General features: G+C 36.9%; 1 protein-coding gene across 1 annotated transcript in view; it reads right to left on the minus strand.

Annotated features, from left to right (window-relative positions):
* The window catches only part of HCN1 (hyperpolarization activated cyclic nucleotide gated potassium channel 1), a 406,158-nt gene that overhangs the window by 83,023 nt on the left and 301,867 nt on the right, over positions 1 to 21,268 (minus strand). The window contains exon 4 of the mRNA XM_063456876.1: positions 11,330 to 11,548. Coding sequence (XP_063312946.1) covers positions 11,330 to 11,548 — 219 coding nt within the window. The remainder of the gene's footprint in view (positions 1 to 11,329; positions 11,549 to 21,268) is intronic.

Consider the following 21,268-nt stretch of genomic DNA (forward strand, 5'->3'; position numbering starts at 1 on the left):
CGATTTTTACGATTTTTTACATTAATTGTATAATAAATTTGTATTTTTTACACTTTCCATTTTTGCTTTTACTTTAGTGATTAGCGCCCTCATTAGGGGAGACTGACACTCTCCCCTTCATTACTTCCTATGGATAATGCAGGGTTGGTACATGAGCCCTGCTTTTGTCAAGCTACTAAAAAATGCTTTAAAAAAAATAGAATACCACCCAAATTCACTTTGAAACATAGCACCTACACTGTATATAGTGGTCTTACAGTAGTGATGGTGCTCATATTGCATTAATCATCTTAAATTGTGCAAATTTCTTCTTATAACGTTTCTGCATTACCACTGATATATCCTGCTTTTCTCTGACCCTTCTAAAAAGTGTATATATGCTTACATTTCCTGTCCAGTTATTTTTAAAATTCAAAATATTTTGGGAATAATTTGGATGAACCAAAAGTAGTGCAAATGGGACAATTAGTGCCCTTCAAAATATATAGATAATATAAGTATTATTTATATATTTTGCAGCACATTTTCCAGCCATTTGGTTCACAGATCAAGTGAGAAAAAGTAACCAATAGATGGAAAAAGTGAAGAAGCAGTAAACATATCTTTATGTGTATATAATATATTTTTTATTAAATACATAATATATAAATATGTATATTTTTACGGCCTGTTTTTTTTTTTTTATCCATTACTGGTCACTTACCACTTGATTAGTGAATAACATTAACATTTAGTGGTTGTCCCCAGCCATCAATAATCTTTGTCCCATCAATCATCTAATGGAACTCCGAATCATGAATGAGATGAACCTGCTCACCCATTACACAAGTTGTTTGTTCATTATACGTCCATGTGGCACTATGGAGTTACAAAATTTGGACAACCCACCAGATGGCCTAAATTCACACTTATTGCAAGTCAGCCGAATGCATAAGTCTACTAAATATTCTTCCATTGCACTCAAGAACTGGGCAGCCTTTTCCTCTTGCTTTATTACATTGCCTTCTACCCCTATATCCCTTATTTTATACTATAGATGAGTTTAAGCTTTTTTTTTGTGTACGGCTCACATATGCAGACATTTAATGTCTCCATAAACATTTTAAGTAAATTTAATCTCATTATATTTTGCTATCTGTGGTAATCCCAATCCCTCCACCAACTGTACTCAAATGTAAGTTTCTCTTCAGCCATAAAACTGATACAATATCTTGATTTCCTGAATTGAGAGAAGAGAAAAAAATGCAATTGCTACATAAACTGTATAGTTAAACTTTCTTTTATTTATGTCTCATCTACCTCTCTTAGACTGAATTCTAATGAACAAATCCTTTATTTGTCATATTTTTTTGTTCTGTTCAGTTCATGTAAACTACATGTTAAAAACATGGTGGGGTGGGCAAGCGATGACGTAAGCACGCACTGGCTTGTGTCTCGCAGGTGTCTCGCAGGTGATCCTGTGAAGGAGACGAACAGACACGGACACGGAGTTGGGCAAATAGAGGCCCGTGGCGGATAGAAGTAAATGGATGCCGCTTATATAATAAGGACGGAGAGGGAACAGACAAAGATAAAAAAGTACAACAGATAATTGCTGTGACACTTGCAGCTACACATGGACGCTTAAACATGGATGAAGATGTGTGGCAGGTAACTCCATGATACATGTGAGTTACAAAGTCATTGTGTATTAAAATGTCAAGGAGATTCTAGGCGAAGATTATTGAAGTGTTTATAAAATGGATATTTAATATTTTATTTGGCTTTTTCTGAGTTGCCCCTCTGCTTGAGTTTCTAAGAGGAGTAGAGTTTCCTTGAATAAAAATCCTTGAATTAACTTTCTCCCTGGTGAAAACTGCCTGGCTAAAACTAATATTGGGAAAAAGACTTTCTTAAAATACTCATCTGCTATATTAAAGTGAATAAAGAGTAATAAAAAGGAAAGAATAAGGAAAGAAATTGAGAAATGGCTACCAAAAAAGACCCTAAGGCTGGTCCCAGAAAGAAAAAAGAAAAGAAAACAGAAAAAAAGCCTGACAAATTTTTCTCCCTTACAAGCAGATATAGCAGGAAGAAATAGGATCTCTGTGGATTCCATTTAAATCCTAACCCTTGAAAAGACATTGATAATACAAAAGACAGATTACTCATGGTCTGAAACACTAAATATTACACCAGACCTTTTAAAAGCTGCCTTAGACTCCCAGTTTATGAAATTTAAAGAAGAACTGGATAGAAATATTATGGAATTGAGAAATTACCTAATTAAGCTAGGAGATAGACTCAAACTATATGAAGAACTTATGGAGAATATTACCTTTCAATTAAATACACAAAAGTATCGAATTAAATATCTAGAAAGAAAGATGGAAGATCTAGAAGCAAAAACAGCTGACATGGAGGACAGAGCCAGATGCTGTAATATAAGGATTAGAGGAATCCCAGAACATTTGGTTCAAACCAATCTGGAAAATTATTTAACACCATTTTTTTTACTTTTCTGGGTCTAACCCCTAATAAAGAGGTTATTTTTTTAGAAAGATTCCACCATGTCCCAGCCGTTGCAAGTGGAAGCATAAACAGAAGACAAAGGAAGAGGACAGATAGAAGAAAGAGGAGAAGATATGAGAAGATATGAGAGGAAGAAGGAAAGGAAAAGGGAAAAAAATAAAAAAGAATTCCTCTCCTCTTCTTCCCCTCCTTCCCCTATTAAAGATTCAAGTCACAAAAAATAAAGAAGTGATAAGAAATGTATAAAAGTTCATATTAATATGAGCTATAATTATTCCAATAACCCCCTGCTAGAGTATTCTTATTTATGTTAGATAAGAGGATATGTTGGATCTTAAACAGTCTACCTGATTGAATAATAAATGTTTGGAATAACAGGAAAGAGGGGGGGGGAGGGGAAAAAGAGAAAGAAAGGAATAGGGGAAGGTATTAGGGATAATTAATATTTTGCTCCGTGTAAAATATTGGATTATTATGGTACACAGTATGTTATGGCACAAAACGAAAATATATTGGGTAAATATTGGGTAGTTGAACGGTTTAGTAATGGGACACATCACATTGGAAATTGGAAAATATTAAGATGATAATCACGAAAGGTTTTCTACGGGGAGGGGAGGGAGGGAGAGGAAGAGAGGAAAAGGTGGGAAATGGGAATGACAATTCAATACTAGTGAGGTAAGCGTGATAAAGTACTAGTAGGTAATATGTGTATATGTAAATAGAGTACTAATAAAAGTGAATGTGGGATTTAGTTAGGATATTCACTGTGTAATGTGTCAATAAGCAAATAATTCAACTTTGAATGTAAGAAGAATGTATTAAAGAATTTGATAGAATACACCTTGAGTACTTTGAAGTGAAATATAGGGGTAAAGAATATAAGGATAAGAGAGATTATGGATGAAATTATAATACACTTAAATAAGATTAACCCACACAAAAAAAAAACCACGAAAATCACTCAGATAAGGAAAGTCTTAAGATAAATCAAATAGGAAAAATTACAAGGGTGAAATATAAGAACTGTCATTTGCACCAGAATATATATATTTATCTATATTATTTCTCTCTCTTCTCTTTCTGTCCTCTGCCTCTCTTCTCCCCTCTCTGATTTCAAATAGTCCGCTCAATCCTAACCAGCTGGAACACGTGAGATTGCGCTGCTCCAAAAGGTTTTTGTTTTTTTCTAATGGCTGAACATAGGAGGGGAAGTTTTTCTGCTATAATGGGGAATTTATACTCCTATAATGTAGGGTTGTATGTGTTTGTTTTATTGTGTGGATATTGTTAAAGTGTCTCTGCCAGGGGCCAGTAAAAAAGAGAAAGGGTTTTCAATTATGTTCTTAATCGACATAAATTTGAATATTCTTGTTAAATGCTCAAGGTATCAACTCGCCCCAAAAAGATATACTTTATTTAATTTTCTTAAAAAAGAAAAAGTTTAAATATGTGTCTACAAGAGACACATTGGAGGGTAGACGATCATCTTAGGATAAGGCTTCTTTAAAAGATAAAAGGAAAAGAGGAGTGGCCATGTTGTTTTTGAGTGACTTAGCAGTGAATATTTTATTTTAAAAATGTGATCCGGAGGAAAGATATATAATTCTTGTAGGAGAAGTAATACATACTATTGTCAATATTTTTGCTCCTAATCAATCTCAAATTAAATTTATAAAAAATATTTTTAAAGAAATAGAAAAGTTTATACAAGGAACTGTAATAATGATGGGGGTTTTTAATTGTGTTATGGCCCCGACGTATGACTGCAAAAACACTAGAGGTTCAAAGATCAACAGAAATATTCAAAATAATGCCAAAAGGTTGAGAGAATTAAACAGAAACCATGCCCTACTAGATCTCTGGTGGTTGTTTCACCCAAAATAAATCGATTTTACCTGCTTTTAAAAAAAAAAAAAACATCTGGCATATTCAAGAATTGATTTTATATTGAGTGATATTAATCTGACCAATAGAATTAAACAGGTGTTTATAATAACTATCCCTTGTTCAGATCATAATGGAATAGTTTTAGATATCCTAGATTCCAATGAAAAACAAATAAATCAATGGAGATTAAACAATCAAATTCTTACAAAAAAGAGTAATTTAGAGTTTCTGAAGACAATGTCAGATCTGTATTTTCAGGAAAATAGAGACACTGATGTAGGCATACCAATTATTTGGTGTGCCTACAAAAGTGTGATTAGAGAATATCTAATAGAAATGGGGACAAAAGATAAAAAGAAAAAAGAAAATAAAACATCTTTCAGAATTATATATTGAATTGGATGTCCTAATTAACCATAATCAATTGAACCCCTCTGGTGTTACCACAGCGAAAATAATAGCTACTGAAAAAATGATTTATTAATGATCAATGCTAATAGAGCATTGGAATTCCTTAACCCCTTAAGGACACATGACATGTGTGACATGTCATAATTCCCTTTTATTCCAGAAGTTTGGTCCTTAAGGGGTTAAAAGGAAATGGTATTACCAAGGCAACAAAGCCACCATATGGATGACTAACAAGTTAAAAAAAAGAAAAAGCTTAGAGATTTATTTAAAAAATTGAAGATGGCGATAAATTGGTGATGAAACCCAATAAGATTGGGGAAGTCTTTAAAAAATGTTATAAATCATTGTATAATCTTCCAGAACCAGGTCCACAAAAAGCAAATAAAATATATTTTGAAAATCTTAATTTACCTAAGATCTCCCAGGAACAACTACTAGAATTAAATCAATCCTTTACTGATAAAGAAGTTGAATTAGCCATGGATAAAATGAAGAAAAACAAAACTCCTGGTCCAGATGGTTATAATAATCTATTTTATAAATTGATGAAAGATAATATCATAAAGGATATTACTAAGGCTTTTAATGATTTTGGTAAGTTTAATAGGGATGTGCATGGGCAAAAAAATTTGGTTTGTTTCAGAAATTCCGCAATTCGGACCAATGGCATTTGGTTCGGTTCGGCACTTCCAAACTACTGAACTTCGGCACATAGGCTATTAAGCATCCGCATGTCCAAATTGCACACAATTCATCCGAATGTACCTTTGGAAAGAAACTAATTGCACATGTATAAAGTTTAACCCCTTAAGGACCAAACTTCTGGAATAAAAGGGAATCATGACATATCACACATGTCATGTGTCCTTAAGGGGTTAATAAGATTCCAGATGAAATGATCCAAGCCCATAAAATTCCTATCCCTAAACAAGATAACGACCAAGAAAAGGAATTGAGCTATTGTCTGATTTCTTTATTAAATGTAGATATTAAAATCTATTTATTGATCTTAGCGGACACACTCAAAAATGTAATACCTATATTGATACATTTAGATCAAGTGGGTTTTGTCCCCAGACAATTTTCAGTGAATAATATAAGGAGGATGATAGACATTTTGGAAGTGGTCAAAAAAGATCAGAGGCCCTTGTTGACCCTGTTGTTAGATGCCGAAAAGGCCTTTGACAGGGTCAGCTGGACCTACATGAAAGAAACACTCTTTGCTTTTGGACTGCAAGATGAGATAATACATAAAATCATGATACTTTATTACATTCCCTTGGCCAGAGTGGTGGAGCATGGTTTCAATTCAACATGGTTCAAGTTAGCAAATGGAGTGAGACAGGGGTGTCCCCTATCCCCTCTTTTATTTCTTCTATCACTAAAGCCTTTAGCAGCTTCTATTTGTTATAACCAGAATATAGGAGGTTTTGAGAAAAGAGAGGGAAATATTAAGATCAATTTATATGCAGATGATACTATTGTTACACAACAAGACCCCTGTAAATCTATGGAAGAATTGATAAAGGAGATAAGAAAGTTTTCTCTTTGTTCTGGTTATAAGCTAAATTTGGAAAACTCAGTGGCCCTTTCAAGTAACATATCCATGGACATTAAACAACTTTTGAGTTATAAATATGGATTTATATGGGCAGGTCAATATATTAATTAGTTGGGTATTAAGATCAGTACAGACCCCATGAATATAGTAGAAACAAACTTTCTACCATTATTAACTCAAACGAATAAACAACTGAAAGAGTGGAAACCATTAGGCTTTTCATGGTGGGGAAGAATAAATATCATAAAAACTGATTTGCTGCCAAAATGGTCCTATTGTTTGATGATAGCCTTAAGGGCTCCACCAATTTGGCTTGAAATGATACAATCATCTATTAATACATTTTTTTGGCAAGGGAAACACCCCTGAATACAAATGAGAATGTTGGCTTTAAAAACGTCTCAAGATGGACTAGGAATTCCAGAAATAGAACAATACCATTGGGCTAGTTTAATAACGCAAGCTATTGCTACACAAAGAGATTATATGCAAAAAGAAATATGGTATGCTATTGTTAACAGATATACAGGAATTAGGTGCGATTTTTTGGGTGTACAAAAAAAGAGAGAAAACAAAGCCAAAAGGATCATTAATAATCCGTGATCTGCAATTTATTTGGGTAGAGTCAGAAAAAGTCTAAATATAAGCAATAAAATATTGATTAATAGAGCTTTAACAAATGTATGTATTAACATACCTGATTTATATTTGAAAAATTGGTTAGATTCAGGAATAACCAAAATTAGTGATCTGTTTAATAACAGAGAAATAAAGTCTTTTGAATCATTGTGCAGAGAAAACAATTAATCTAATAAGGAGTTTTTTTTTTTTTACATATTTAAGACTAAAGGAATATTTGAAAATACATCTATCTCTAAATAACTCTAATAACCATAAGAAATTAGAAGCCCTGCTAGAACAAGCTGATATGAAAAACATGACATCAAAATGTGTAAATTTATTAAGAGAGTGTAAACCTGTGGCTCCATTTGCCACAATTAAGATTTGGGAAAGAGATTTATTTATGGAAATTTCACAAGCTAGTTGGTTAAGATCCCTTAGAAAGGTTCAAAGAGCAATTCATTGTTTACATTTGGTGAGACGCATTTGAAGGTGGTTAATCAATGGTATTCAGTGCCGACTAGGATTACGAGGATGTTCTCTTAAAGTTCGGAAAGATGCTGGAGAAGGGATGTACATAAGGGCGATTTTATGCATATCTGGTAGCGATGTGATCAAATTCAATCATTTTGGAGGAATATATGTAGTAAAATTGAGACAATATGTAAATTTAAACTAAGATATAAACCAGAGGTATGTCTTCTGCATATAGATCTCCAAGACTGGCTACTAGAGATAAGAAATATAATTATTCAGATTTTGGTGGCAGCTAAATTAGATATAGCAAGATTTCAGAGATATTTATTAACCCCCACTTGACTAATGGTTAAAAAGCAAGTGGTACCACACTCCCACACAGAGATTCATCCCACAACCGCTACAGCACACGCATAAACACAAAACACATTAATACAGCCACGCCTCAAATCACGGGGCCAGTCACACAAATACAACACCGAGGTCCCCACCGGACAGCAGACAAGACGCCCAACAACCCCCCAGAATAGATCACACCAGACAACTGCCCTGACAGACACATAGATACCTGGTGTCGACAGAATTGGGAGGAACTGGAGAGGGAACAGCGAACCCAGGTGGAAACAAGACCCCACATTAAACCTCAAGTGAGGAGCCTAACCTAAGGTCAGCAGAAGCAAACACCGGGGGTTAACCCCCCTGACACACGGGAGGAAAAAGACACTAGCCAACACAAACCATGAACACACATGCAACCAAGATGAGGGGGAGACACACCACACAGCAGAACACCCCACACATACAATAACCCCTAGTAGACCACATAGACCTAGGCAAACATGAATGGCAAAACTGCCATGCAAAGATAAAATAAAAAATTCTAAAAATAAAAAAATAAAAAAATAATAATAATAAAAACAAAATGAATAATAATAATACTAAGACAGACCCACTATGATTACACTCACTAATTGTTGAAGGGACCTCTACGTCCCGTTGTTCACAAGTGTTAATGTTGAATCTTGACGCCTCGCTAACTACATACAGGCAAACTGGTAAATAAGGTTCTCCAGATCATATGGAGCAATAAGACCACACTCAATCTACATGCTAATGTACACCTAACTAAAGTGGATCTGTGAATCCAAATCATATGTTATAGACATAAAACAAACGGAGAACTGCGTGTCCCACTGCTACGCCACACGACTGCCATGTCTGCTTGTTTTATTTGTCCTTTACTTACAATAAAAAGTGACTTTACAAAAAAAAATCAAGTGGTATTCCATCTTAAAATAGAGTCGGGAATATCTAATAAATTTAAAGAAGGTCTTAAAGTCGAGAGGATTGGAACAAGTGGATTAAGAGAATAGAGGAAATAGAGGTAACAGGGACTTGAATAGAGCTGTAAAATTGCTAAATTATAGGAAGAACGTGTTTGCTTGTATGAGGGTTTTAATTTTTTCTTTCTTATCTTTATTTCCTTAGTCTTTCTTTCTGAGGAGACAGAATGGATGGAGGTAATTAGAGGGGGAAAGGGAAATACCTATTGTGGGTCCTCTGGCAGAGATGCTTATTGTTATTTATATTTAAATTTTGTTGTCTTGAAGTCTACTTAGATTTTACTTTGCGGTTCAAAATATGTCCGGATCTAAGGTCTGAAGGTCTGAATGACAGACTGTAGTTTAAAAGTTTTATGATAACAAGGGCCATTTAATTTAGACTAATGGACAACAGACTATTTGTATATACAATACCAAACGTACATATATGGTAGGCAAAGTGATGTGCTATGATTGTGTGTATTGTTTGGTTTTTATATGTGCATATCAAAAGTAAAGCAATAAAGAATTTATATAAAAAAAAAATTAAAAACATAAGTCATGTTTATATTATTTGCTTTTTGTGTATACATATATAATGTATTCAATAAAAAAAAGGAGAGCATTATGACTGAAGGAGATCCTCAAAGTTTTTACAAAGTGTACTTAATAAGTTTATCTAGGTCTCCCTTTGATGTTTGTTCTAAACATCATTTCTTCGACAGAATAAAAACTCATTAAATTTGGTGAAGGTTCGTGTTCTAAGCCATTCATGAATTCAGCTTCATCTTGCTTTTGTTAAAAGAAAAACGCAGCATGCCACTCTAAAAATAATGAAATCTGCTTTTTAGAACATACTGTCTGCATCGAGCTTAATGCAAAAATAAAGAAGCAAGCAGGAGGAGGCGAAGGACTAAATCGGTGAAATTCCAAACCAATGATAATAGGTTATCGGTGAGAAATGTGTAAGTCAAACAGCAAAAGTGCAATGGATTGGATGTTGTACTTGAGCTTCAGTAATAAATGTCACATTGCATTGACCGTCATGTCTTTAACATTAACTGCAAGGAAGATAGAGCTCTAATTTAACATCAACGGCCACAACATTAACTTGATTAGCTTCAATTGCATCAGACACCAGAAAGTCGCAATCAACATCCAAAGATAGCATGCTTTTCCATACTATAAACCCAACAATGCATGGAGTTAATTTGCTTCTGGCATCAGGTGCATTCAGAATTTACAGGGTTATTCCATAAATTCTAAACTGTAGTGAACTGCAATCTGAATGACAACATTTAGACAAAATTTAAAATTCTTCAATTTAACTGTAGTTAACTATTTTTTTTAGCTATATGCTGCCACACAGGAGTTTAGAATTGACTACAATTTGGAGTTTAGTCAATAGGATTAGTTTAGGTTCACAGATAATATTTTTGTCATTGTTTATCTACATATTTATAATAAATTATTTAATCAGGGTTGATACATTTAGCTTTAATATGTTTTCAAGTAGGTCCTGGGCTCTAGATGTCATCATCATTATCATATTTATGGTGCTCATTTTATTAGTCTAAATAGCAGCCAACTCTTGCTTCCTGTCCCCTGGGTGGCTAAGGTTTCCAAGTCCCAAGCCACCCACTCAAATATGTCTCTACTTATCCCTCTAACACTAATAATAGTGAGGGGGGCACTTAATAATAGTGAGGGGGCAATTATGTTGGACACCTTAGTAACCCAGGGGACAGGAAGTAAGAGTTGCCTGTTATTTAGACTAATAAAATGAGCACCATAAATATGGATATATATATATATATATATATATATATATATATATATATATATATATATATATATATATATATATATTTATTTTTTTAATCCTGTAAAGATGATTTTTATATTCATCATTTTAACTTTTCTTTCTTCAACTTGTTATAATGGCCTTAAGGAGACCAAATAAAAAAAAACATAATAATATGACGTCAGTTTAACCCTCTGCTCCCCTTCCCCCCACACACACAATTTACAAAATACAAGAAAAAATTAAAAACCATGAAGCATAAAATCAACAATCCAAGTGATCCCATAAATGACTCTGAGCATTTAATGTGGGAAAAGCTTGTACAAAGACTGCATAGTAAGTGAGTTTGAAAATCACTCAATCACAATGCTCTGATGGGTTAGTATTGCCTTTTTCGAAACTTGACTGGTAATGTGTATAGATATACCAATTTTACAACTTTTTTTATTAATTTTAGTTTGTATGTATGTCTATCTATCTATCTATCTATCTATATATCCACATATATACATGCACATTTCAATTACATTACCCATCATCATTAACATGATTTTGTGTGCCATCATTTGCCAGCTCCCTAATGTTTCCAGATTTTATTAGTAATCACATTTTTTAAAATGATTTATATAGTAGCATACATACAATTATACAGTCCTAGGTTAAAAATCACTGACTAGTCTATTTTTTTTTAGATAAATATCCAAGATACAAGAACAATACTGTAGAACTCACCTTTTCTTGATATTGACGACGTGAAGAATCTAAGGACTGGATTAAGGCTGTCGCATGGCCAACAAACATGGCATAACATGTAGCTCCCACAATCATGCTCAACATTGTTATCCATAAATCGGACATGCTGACCGGAGCTCGGGCCCCATAACCAATGCACAGCATATGGCTCATGGCTTTAAAGAGTGCATACGAATACTGTTTTCCCCAGGAGTCATTCTGAAATAGAAAAAAAACAAAAAAACAACAATATAAATATGTATTTTTAAAACTAGTAAAATATGTATACAGTTGATCTACAAACTATATATATATCAATAAATACACACACACACTCCACCTGAGCTACAAAAATGACCTTGAAGATCCTGTCAAAGTTTGCTTATCAAACTGAATTAAACTGATTAGAAGCTTTTCCCAGCTCTGCTCATGCTTGTACATCAATTGCATTTGGCTCAAGGGGCATGACATTCCTTCATTGTCTTTAAAATCAAAGTTAAACAATTAGAATGCAAGTGCATGATTAAGAATAGGTACAGAAGTAATGTAATTTAGAGTAAGTTGTACAATTTGCTTTTTAAAATCATATTTAGTATGTAAACACAAAAAATTTAGAAGGTATTTTGTGTTTGAGACACAGTGATAGAGCATTTTGAGTAAATACAGAAAGATCATTTTCCAAGACAAGAAAGGAATACTAAGCAACTTGCCATTGTTGGGAAGTCAGACACATTGCTCTCAGGGATGTAGAGTTTGATGCAACCAATGGCTTTTAGAAAGTCATTGCTATCAATACAAGCAATGCAATCTGCACCTGCTGATTGGATGGATGGGCAACATTTGATTATAACACCCATTGTATAGCTGTGCAGAATTTGGGGGAGCTTTATAAATAATAAAAATGATAATAATAATATTATATTACATTATTATTGTGACGGATCACCTGACACCCCGACCGGGTGCCTCCGCCAATCGATGCTCCTAGTGCTCACCATGGACTCCAAGCACTCCACCAGACACCATCAGCACCATAGTCTCCATGTCCAGCATTACAGCTTGGCTGGGAACTTGCCATCCTCCACCCTCTCTGGACCCAAGACCAGGATCCATCTTCCAGTGGGTGAACCTCTCCTACTCCAGAGAGTATATCAGGAACAGCTCTTATAAGAGCTAGTGATTATAATCCCAATGGAGTATAGTGATATAGCAATCCCTACAGTAGATACAGCCGTTTCCCCCACACATGAGATGAGACTATGTTGAAGGTAAGCAGGAACTGATTTATTGGTAGCCACACTGGCCTTTTATGCAAGTCCCCTTGAAAGGGGTACTCCCACTTGGACCTTGTGGGGAACTACAGTATAAAGTCACAGACCAATGACAACGGTGTTCAAATGCATGACACTCCCATACATAAATGGATAATCCCTCCTCTGTGCCTGGGAGATAAGTGGATCAGGAACTGTACTACTCTAATCCAATTGTCCCCAAGTACAGAAAAGCACACTTGCCCAAACACCCCAAAAGTACCCCAAAACCACGTAAAACCCCACAAAAGTTACTCATAGCCCTGATCTGGATGACCAACATATCCAAAAATCACCTAGATCAGTTCAGAGGTTCAGGAATTTCCTGGAAGTAATTTATTTGACCGACCGCACGCATGGTCCCATGCCCAAAATAGTTCCAGAGAATCAGGGCTTGCAGTCGGTCAAGTTCGGTAGTTTAAACGAATAAACTACCGAACATAGTCAATAGTCTTTCCCTGGAGCTTGTTCCCCTCATCCAGATGAACGATCCCACTAAACAGTGCCTAACTTGAATAGTACCGAGCGCAGGTGATGATGGAAATCCAGCGGTGTTTAGGGAGTTTCTGTGTCCGATTTTAGTTCCATGAGAGTCATGCCCAAACACCGCTGCCTGCATTCATGCGAACAAGATGCCCATAACCTCATGGTTGTCTATGGGATTTGTGGCCACCCAGATGAAAAATTAGAACACTGCGGTGAGAAACGTTCCAAGCTGTTAATAGGTGTTAACAAGCTCCCGGGTGGTCCCTGGTTCGTGCGGTTGTTCTGTAGTCGAACGGGACAATGTTAAAATAGGAGGGGAATGCAAACTACCGAACAGAATAGCCAAGAAGGCACGAACAAGGTATTTTATGAGCCTTTGTGCATGGCCCATAGTCCTGAGGCAGGAGGCTGACAAACAGGCCCCTCCAAGAACACGTGGCGAGGTTGCGTTTGCCACACTTATATATACCATAAGATAACAATAAGTCAACGATAATTATAATATAAATAATGACTGCATTAATAAAAAAAAGTGGGGTAGATTTATCAAAGTGATGCGTTAAAAAAAATGGTGCTAAGCACTAAAAGTTGGGAAATCACAATATAAACCAATGGTACAAGCACATTCCTTTGGTAACACCTCCCTTTTAAAGGGAAACTATAGTGCCAGGAAAAAAATTAGTTTGCCTGGCACTATAGCTTCCCCCTTTGTCAAGGCCCCCCCCCTGCGGCGCTGAAGGGGTTAATAACCCCATCAGTCACTTACCTGGATTTAGTGCCGATTTCCCTCGGTGCTGGCTCAGCTCTGCCCACACCTGGACGTCGGCGGGGAAGACCTAATGCACATGCGCGACTATGGCTGCACTCTCATTAGGATCTCCCCATAGGAAAGCATTATTCAATGCTTTTCTATGGGAAAAATCTGACGCTGGAGGTCCTTATGCAGAGCGTGAAGACGTACAGCGTGAGATAACTGACCAAAAGTCTATTTCAATTCCAGAAGTCCCTTTAGTGGCTGTCTAGTAGACAGCCACTAGAGGAGGAGTTAACCATCAGAGGTAATTATTACAGTTTATAAAAACTGCAATAATTACAACTGTAGGGTTAAGGGTGATGGGAGTTTTCACCCAGACAACATCAATGAGCTGAAGTGGTCTAGGTCTCTTGCACCACGTTTCAGAACATAACATTTTGATAAATCTCCCCCACTTCCTTGACTGCATCATGACTTAAACTTTAGAAAGGGCACAAAGGGCAGCACTGTATTTAGTTTAAGGCTGACAAGGCATTTGCCTTGGTTGGCATTTTCAGGGGGTGGTAAAAAAGCTGCCCCCCAAATGCCCCAGCAGATGCCTTGTCAGCCTCTTATCCTGGGAGGCCCAAGAGCTGGCCACTTAGAGCCCCCCTTGCGGCTAGTATCTGCTCATTTTGAAGTGATGCCGGAGCCGGAATATGATGTCACTTTGGCCCAGGCATCACTAAGCGCGAACAAGGGAGTTGAGCAGAAAGATCAGGACTCCCACTCCGCCTCCATTGACTTCCCAACTGGCAGTGTAAGGATTCCCACTTGACCCCACAGAAAGAGTGTGTATCTGTTAGTGAGTATGTATGTGTGTTTGTCAAAAGTGTGTGTATTGTTCACTGAGTATGTGAGTATGTGAGTTTGTCAGTGAGTGCGTATGTGTGTCTGTCAGTGCGTGTATGTGTGTCAGTGTGTGTGTCTGTCACTTAGAGTGCATGTCTGTCAGTGTGTGTATGTGTGTCTATAAGTGTGTGTGTCAAACGCACAGAGAGTGTCTGTCTTTCATTGAGAGTGTGTGTCTGACTCTGAGTGTATATGTGTCTGTCAGTGAGTGTGTATGTGTGGCTTTCAGTGTGTGTCTGTCAGTGAGTACATGTGTGTCTCTCAGCATTTGTGTCTTACTCTGATTGGGTGTTTGTCTGACATTGAGTGGGTGTGTAACTGTCAGTAAGGGTATTGTCACGTTTAAACATTTGTTATGAAGGAACACAACTGCAGATTTCGTATAGTTGAATTTTTATTAACGAAAGTAAAAGGAAAAGACTTTAATTCCAATTTACAGGTACTGAAGCTTTAAGTAGTAAATTATAACTGAAGTCCACAGTTACAGGCACTGTAGCTTTAAGGAGTAAACGGTAGTAAATTGCAGACACTGAATCAATAAAGAGTCTCTTAGTAGAGTTAACGGTTTAGGTGATAAGTAATTACAATAGCTGTTCCATACTTTAACTGAAGCAAGACAGATGCAGATAACTGATATGAAGTATGAATTGAAGTTAGCTGTAACGGGATTGTTTTTACCGAAGGACTTTTGGAGACAGGTAATAACAGCTTTTAGATGCAACTCTTATCACATTGGTTTTACTTAGCTTCCGGCACATAGAACACTGGTTCCCGAGATCTCCTCAGAGGCGTATGAAGAGTGTTTAATCCTTAGTCGTGGATGAGGAGAGGTGAAGGGAACTTTGCAGAGTCTTTCAGTCCGGTCTGGTAGCAGAGGCTTTCACCATGAAGTTTGTAGCCGGGTTGTGAGTAAGGAACGTAGTTCAATAATCCAGCCCTGATCAGCTGGTGCAGTCAGATTAAATAGGCAGACCGTGTCATAAAGGGGTGTGGCTAGGCTCCGTGGAACCAGGAAGTAAGAGGATACCATAGTTAAGGCATGACAGTACCCCCTCTTTAATGAGCAACCTCTGGGTGCTATTGACTTGGTTTAGAAGGGTAACGCTTGTGAAAATTGGAAACCAATTTGTCAGCATGAACGACAGAGGAGTTTTCCCATGTATCTTCATCAATTCCATATCCTTTCCATCTGATGAGGTATTGTAAGGAGCCACGATGGATCCTTGAATCCAGTATACTTTGAATTTCGTATTCTTCTTCACCCTGGACCAATATGGGATCAGGAGAAGTAGTGACATTTCTTTGGAAAGGGTCAGGATGATGAGGCTTCAACAAGGACACATGAAAAACAGGATGTAGCTTTAAAGTTGGTGGAAGTTTCAATTTAACAACATTACGGTTGATAACCGATATTATTGGAAAAGGACCAAGGAAAAGAGAACTTAACTTCTTTGATGGACGATTTGTAGAGATGTTCTTTGAGGAAAGCCAGACAAGATCACCAATTTTATAAGAAGGTGAAGGTTGTCTTTTTGTATCAAAAAACTTCTTTTGATTGGAGGAGGCCAATTCTAGATTCTCATGCAATTTCTTGAATAAAGAGGACATATGAGAGATTTGATTCGAATCGGAGAGATTAGATGAAGAAACTGTCTGAGCAGGAAATGAAGAAGGATGAAATCCATAATTGGATAAAAATGGAGTCATTTTACTGCTGGTATGAAAAGAGTTGTTGTATGCAAATTCTGCCATAGGTAACCAAGTTATCCAATCGTCTTGTAAGTGAGAGCAATAACATCGTAGATATTGTTCTAAGCATTGGTTGACTCTTTCACTTTGTCCATCTGTTTGAGGATGATATGCAGATGATAGTTTACGTTGGATATGAAGAGTGGCACATAATGCATTCCAAAATTTGGAGGTAAACTGAGTTCCTCGGTCTGAAATGATTTCGTCTGGCAGTCCGTGAAGTTTGACTATGTTATCAAGAAATATTTTCGAAAGTTCAGAGGATGTGGGTAACTTCTTTAAAGGAATGAAATGAGACATTTTCGTGAAGCGGTCTACCACCACTAAAATGGTGGTATGATGATGAGAAGGAGGTAATTCTACCAGAAAATCCATAGAAATGGATTGCCAAGGTCGTTCAGGAATTGGTAAATTCAATAATTGACCAAATGGTTGATGATGGGCATGTTTTGATCTTTGGCATACAGAACAAGATTTGACATAAGATTCAATAGTTTGGTCTTGACGAGGCCACCAATAGTATCTTTTAGACAATTCAAGGGTCTTTTTTATACCTGGATGACCTGCCAGAGGAGAATCATGAATAAATTCGAGTACTTTAATTCTGAAAGAGGGAGGTACGTAAATCCGGTCTTTGAAGTAGTAAAGACCGTTTTTCTTGGATAATTGAATTGATTTAGGAAGTTCGAGAGCATCTTCACTGAGATCTTTAATGTCATCAATAAGAGAAGATAAGATTCCAATGACTTTAGGCGAAGGAGGTTCAATTTGAGTGTCTTTATGGATCCTGGAAAGGGCATCAGCCTTTTTGTTTCTAGACCCAGGTCTAAAGACGATTTGGAAGTTGAACCGGGAAAAAAAGAGATTCCATCTCACTTGTCGAGCAGACAGTGTTTTATTGGAGTGAAGATATTCGAGATTTTTATGGTCAGTATATATGATTAAAGAGTTCTGAGCACCTTCAAGAAGGTGTCTCCAGGTTTCTAAAGCCACTTTGATACTTAATAATTCTTTTTCTCCTGTAGGATAATTCTTTTCGGCAGGAGATAATGATCGTGAGAAGAAGGCAACAGGATGAAGAGGTTCTTGAGGAGTTTTGTGTTGAGAAAGGACAGCTCCAATTGCAATTTCCGAAGCATCCGTTTCAAGGACATAAAGATATGAAGGATTTGGAAGTTGAAGAATAGGAGCTGTTGTAAATTTTCTCTTTAATTCAGTGAAGGCAGTTTGAGCCTTCTCGTTCCAATTGAAGGGATGTTTTTTACTGTTAAGTTGATTGAGTGGGTGAGCTATTTCAGAGTAGTTTTTAATAAATTTTCTGTAGAAGTTGGCGAACCCTAGAAATCGCTGTAATTCTTTTACTGTAGAGGGAACAGGCCAGTTGATGATACAATCGACTTTTGAATTATCCATACCTATTGAATGAGGGGAGATGACATAACCTAAGAAGGTTATTTCTTTGACGTGAAAAACACATTTTTCGGGTTTAGCGAATAATTTGTGAGTTCTGAGTCTTGATAATACCCATCTGACATGTTTTCTATGTTCCTCAGGAGTGTTGGAGTATATGAGAATATCATCTAAATAAATGATGACACAGACGTCCAATAGGTCTCTAAAGATATCATTTATGAAATGTTGAAAAGTTGCAGGGGCGTTGCAGAGGCCAAAAGGCATCACCAGATATTCGAAGAGGCCATATCTTGTTCGGAAAGCAGTTTTCCATTCATCATTAGCCTTTATCCTGATGAGATTATATGCCCCGCGAAGGTCAAGCTTAGTGTAGATGGTAGCAGTTTTCAATCGTTCAACCAGTTCATTTATGAGGGGAAGAGGATAACGATTTTTAACTGTTATTTTGTTTAAGGCTCTGTAATCAATGATAGGACGTATAGTCTGGTCTTTGTTTCTTACGAAAAACATACTTGAGGCAGCAGGTGAACTAGAGGGTCTAATGAACCCTTTCCGTAGGTTTTCATCTAGATATTCTTTGAGAATTTGTAATTCAGCCTCAGAGAGAGGGTAGATGTGCCCAAAAGGTACTGGGGCACCAGGTATGAGGTCTATAGGACAATCGTAGGAACGATGAGGCGGGAGCGTTTCAGCTTCTTTTTTACTGAAGACATCTGAGAAGTCTGAATAACAAGAAGGTATGGTTGGTTCTTTGGAGATTTGAAAAATAGGAATTTGCTGTAAACATGTTTCTTTACAATAATGTGAGTTAAAGGTGATAGAGAAAGGAGACCATGAAATTTGAGGGTTGTGGTTCCTTAACCAATTGATCCCTATTATAACGGGATAGAGAGGTGATGGAATAACATCAAATACTAGAAATTCAGTATGAATATGATTGGTGGTTACCTTTAGAGGGATGGTTTCATGAAGAATCGGTCCCGAGGAGATAAAGGAGCCGTCAATCACTTTAACAGGAACAGAAATGGCTTTTTGAACACAAGGAATTTTATTCTTTGTTACAAAGGTTGAATCGATGAATACTCCATGTGCACCAGAATCGATGAGAGCTTCAGTCACAATTCTCACCTTATCCCACTGTATTACAAGGGATACAGGTGTGAACGGAGTGGTCGATGTTGAGGGGGGTGCACTGAAGATCGCAGAGGTATAGGCTTGTCGACCGGCCTTTGTCCGTTTTAGTAAGGGACAATCAGAGACCAGATGATCTTGAGAGGCACAATACATACATAGGTTTAATTGACGTCTTCGGTTCTTTTCTGCAGGAGTGAGAGGACTTCTTATTACCCCTAATTCCATGGGTTCACTTGGTAAAGAAGTTTTTGCTGGAGCTTTTGAGGGAGTAAAAGGTTTTCGGTCTTTAGAATGAAAAAGGGCTTTTTCTGCCTTTCTTTCTCTTAATCTTCTGTCAATGCTGATTGATAAGTGAATTAGAGCGTTCAAAGTAGTAGGGAGTTCTGTTCTAGATAGTTCGTCTTTTACAGCTTCAGATAACCCAATTCGAAATTGATTGCGCAATGTGATGTCATTCCATTGCGTTTCAACAGCCCATCTTTTGAATTCAGCAATATAATCTTCAACGGGTCTATTTCTTTGCTGTAGTGTTCTGATTGTTAAATCAGCTGTAGCTTGTTTGTTAGGATCTTCATAGAGAAGAGACATGGCTTCAAAAAATTCATCCAGTGAGCCTAAGATGGGGTCATCATTGTCCAAAAAGGTATGGGCCCAGAACATAGGTTCACCTCTTAGAAAGGAAATAACTGAAAAAACCTTAGATCTTTCTGTGGGATAAGCTCTAGGTTTTAAAGCAATCAATAGTTTGCAGGAAAAAAAAAACTCCTTATATTTGGAACGATCACCATAGAATTTTTCAGGGTTACATACAGCAGGATCGCTAGCCGAGAGCAGAGTAGTATGAGGAGTACGAGTTTGTAATTCTCTGACATAAGTGAGAAGTCTCTCGTTAGTGACTTGCAGGTCTTGCACACCTTGGGTTAGTGTATCAACTCTTTGATTCAGCGTAGTTATAGTAGAATCGAAATCTGCTGGATCCATTACAATGGCTGGATTATTCTGTCACGTTTAAACATTTGTTATGAAGGAACACAACTGCAGATTTCGTATAGTTGAATTTTTATTAACGAAAGTAAAAGGAAAAGACTTTAATTCCAATTTACAGGTACTGAAGCTTTAAGTAGTAAATTATAACTGAAGTCCACAGTTACAGGCACTGTAGCTTTAAGGAGTAAACGGTAGTAAATTGCAGACACTGAATCAATAAAGAGTCTCTTAGTAGAGTTAACGGTTTAGGTGATAAGTAATTACAATAGCTGTTCCATACTTTAACTGAAGCAAGACAGATGCAGATAACTGATATGAAGTATGAATTGAAGTTAGCTGTAACGGGATTGTTTTTACCGAAGGACTTTTGGAGACAGGTAATAACAGCTTTTAGATGCAACTCTTATCACATTGGTTTTACTTAGCTTCCGGCACATAGAACACTGGTTCCCGAGATCTCCTCAGAGGCGTATGAAGAGTGTTTAATCCTTAGTCGTGGATGAGGAGAGGTGAAGGGAACTTTGCAGAGTCTTTCAGTCCGGTCTGGTAGCAGAGGCTTTCACCATGAAGTTTGTAGCCGGGTTGTGAGTAAGGAACGTAGTTCAATAATCCAGCCCTGATCAGCTGGTGCAGTCAGATTAAATAGGCAGACCGTGTCATAAAGGGGTGTGGCTAGGCTCAGTGGAACCAGGAAGTAAGAGGATACCATAGTTAAGGCATGACAGGTATATGCATTTCTGTAAGTGCATGTGTGTGTGTGTGTGTTTGCCAGTAAGTGTGCATGTGTCTTGTCAGTGAGTGTGTATGTGTGTGTCTGTCAGTGAGTGTGTGTAACTGTGAGTGAGTGTGTGTGTATGTCTGTGAATGTGTATATGTTTGTGAATAAGTATGTGTGTCTCAGTGAAAGTCTCTGTTAGTTACACAGTGTGTGTACCAATAACTGTTTAGCTGTCAGTGAGTGTATGTCAGTGTATGCATCAGTGAGGATGTGTGTCTGTCAGGCAAAGAACGTGTTGATTTTAAACAGAAAGATAAATTTAGATGGGGCTGCCTGTGTTTTCTCATGCTTAGAGCAGCACAAAACCAAAATACGCCACTGCAACATTACAGTCTGCCTTTATACCCTTTCACTATAACCTGTGAGATGATAGATAACACAGTGGATTCCTCCATTAACTACTATTGGAACTTTCATATTAAACTGTTAGAATTAAA

Source organism: Pelobates fuscus, chromosome 5 (assembly GCF_036172605.1).
Source record: "Pelobates fuscus isolate aPelFus1 chromosome 5, aPelFus1.pri, whole genome shotgun sequence".
NCBI lineage: Eukaryota > Metazoa > Chordata > Amphibia > Anura > Pelobatidae > Pelobates > Pelobates fuscus.